At 52.0% G+C, this 2404-nt stretch overlaps 2 protein-coding genes across 2 annotated transcripts, besides 1 other annotated feature; both read left to right on the top strand.

The window, feature by feature from the left end:
- Nucleotides 1–200: 200 nt before the first annotated feature.
- Nucleotides 201–275: a microsatellite.
- A 717-nt stretch (nucleotides 276–992) lies between these two features.
- On the top strand, nucleotides 993–1517 carry TraAM80_08809 (retrotransposon hot spot (RHS) protein; the record flags this gene model as incomplete). Its single annotated transcript, XM_029385535.1, has 1 exon — nucleotides 993–1517. One exon carries the CDS (start codon nucleotides 993–995, stop codon nucleotides 1515–1517), a length of 525 nt encoding a protein of 174 aa, XP_029234604.1.
- A 52-nt stretch (nucleotides 1518–1569) lies between these two features.
- Nucleotides 1570–2064, top strand: TraAM80_08810 (retrotransposon hot spot (RHS) protein; the record flags this gene model as incomplete). Its single annotated transcript, XM_029385536.1, has 1 exon — nucleotides 1570–2064. One exon carries the CDS (start codon nucleotides 1570–1572, stop codon nucleotides 2062–2064), a length of 495 nt encoding a protein of 164 aa, XP_029234605.1.
- Nucleotides 2065–2404: the final 340 nt, after the last annotated feature.

Raw genomic sequence — 2404 nt, forward strand, 5'->3', positions numbered from 1 at the left:
ACTGTGAGTGGGTGATATTTGCGTGTGACTACACACACACAGAGCTGTGGGGATCCGAATGTCAAGTGCAATACGAGAAGAAGAGAGACACCTCGTCGCAGCTGTTGTGTGTGCCGTGCAGTTTGCATGGTTTGCCTAGGGAGATCTAATTTGCTCTCGTTGTTTGTGTGGGAGGGTGCCGTGATGCATCACGCTTGCGTTGTGTGCGGGATTGGGGGTGCCTGTGCGTGTTTGTGTGTGTGTGTGAGGTGTGCGCCGCGTGCCGTGTGTGGGTGGCCCTCTCTCTCTCGTTTTTGTTGCGGCTGCGTGGAGTCGTGTCTCTGCCTGTTTTTTTTTAAATAATTTCATTCTCCCTTTTGACTGCTGGTTGAGTATTGTGCTGCAGTTCAGCTCAACTTAACCACTATGAAGGAAAACATGTCTGAGAGACGCGAGGGAGAATCTCACGCCACCGAGGAGCCCCCGCGCAGCGCCGAAGGGTGGAAGGAGCACCGTAGCGGCCATGGTGGACGCTTGCAAGCTCTATCGAGGATGCCCGTAATGTGCGGGTTGGCCAAATCAATATAATTTTGCTGAACGACTTCCTTTGGCAGTACGTTGGCCCCAACAGAGCGGTGGGTGAAGACCAAAATGTGGTGATGGAGGTGTTTGTGCGTGGGCCAGACAGGTACGTTACAGAGCAGAGGCGTCGTGAGGGAAATCCTCGATTCCACCAGGGTATCAGCTTTTGGAAGATGCACGCAAGCTTACGGAGCGCGTGGTGGGCACGCTCCGAGACTGGAAGGAGTTTACAGATAATGAGTATTGTCTCTGCTATTACACGGACAAAACTGAAGGCAGCTCTTCAACTAGCGTAGGAGGAAGGGGCAACACGGGAAACTGAAATACGCCCCAGAGGACCATCGCCGGAGGCATTCTACGAGTCCGTGTTTAACGCAACGTGGAGTCACGTTGTGGGATTTCCCGAGGGCGAAGGGGAAGACGTGGTGGTGATGGAAGGCCAACGGCCACAAGAGTTATGGGAGTACACGCAGACTGTGCGTACTTTTTTCTCAGTGGGTGGTGAGGGGCAATTCCGTCCACCACGCCCACGGCTCATGATCTTTTCCCCTGAAAAGCGATGGCCGTACTCGTTGAACCATTCATTGCCTATTGCCGACTGCTACATTAACATTGAGGTGCATCGGGTGTGGAGGATCGTCGGGGGCGATCTAAAAGAAGTGTTTCCCCCTCCAGAGAGAGACGCACCTAAAATGGGGTGTCGTCTTTCGATTGGAACCCCCGGGGTAGGGAGGCCAATGGCGGCTGACTCCTACCTCCTTCATCAGCTGCTGCACTACGACGCCACGAAGCTCCATGTGGTTGTGTACTGCTTTGGAAGGGATTTCGCATACTTGTTTGACAAGAGCACACAAACGGTGACAGAATACAGGGGCGGGAGTAATATTAGAGGGGTTATGGTAAATTTGGCTGGGAGTGGAATGAAAGGGTGTATCATCGTCGATATGGCAAGATAATTTAAAGAACCAATCGGATGATTTTGTGCCCTCCCCTGAATGGGGCGTCATTATGTTGTCGTCCCCTAACGAAAAGAACTTCAGAGCCTGGAAAAAGCACGCAGGTGCTATCAAAACCATCATGAATTGCCCCGATGAAACCGACGTGAAGGCGATGTGTGTGTGGGAGACACGCAATACGACTGAGATGCATCGCGGAATCGGCCCGACGTCATCCATGCGCATGTGCATCCTTCTCCAGTACTCCACCTGCTCCTCTTTTCAATTCAATGAATATGAGGACCGCGTGGAGGAAATCAGGGACATCCTGGCAGGTATCGGCGCCTCAAATGCTGTACATTATGGGATGATTGGAGGTATGGAAGAGTGTCCCTCGAATGACGCTTCTCACAAACTTATGAAGGCTGTCAGATTAGTAACACAACGCGGTCTTGAGGCGTTTGTTAACCTGCCGGTCTGTTTTTCTCTTGGAAGCAAATTATTTGCGAGGCTGCTCGAGGTGGGTGAGGAGAATGACATTATTTTTCGACTATTGAAGTACCGTTGAGTGTTAATTCCGGAATTTTTGGAGCGGTGCATTCTGCTCGCATTTCTGAGTAGAGACTTTGTGGAAAATATAGTGCCAGGCCTCAACGAGTTGCCTCCACCAGGACATCGTCGGCAACAGAGATGTGTGCAGCAATCGAACCCCGAAAAGCATCCAAGCAGACCCGTTGGATTAATGGCGCTGGGGCACACTCCTCCGATGTTGGATGCACAATACAAGGTGCTATACGTACCGGAGAGCAGAATCTTTCCGCTTGTGGACGCCTTTTTCTTCGTTGGTGCACCGCGGAGGACGATGGTTGCGGTGCAGGTGAGACGACGAGGGATGAGCATGGCACCAG

This window comes from Trypanosoma rangeli, assembly GCF_003719475.1.
Source record: "Trypanosoma rangeli strain AM80 chromosome Unknown Tra_15.4_contig_00466, whole genome shotgun sequence".
NCBI lineage: Eukaryota > Euglenozoa > Kinetoplastea > Trypanosomatida > Trypanosomatidae > Trypanosoma > Trypanosoma rangeli.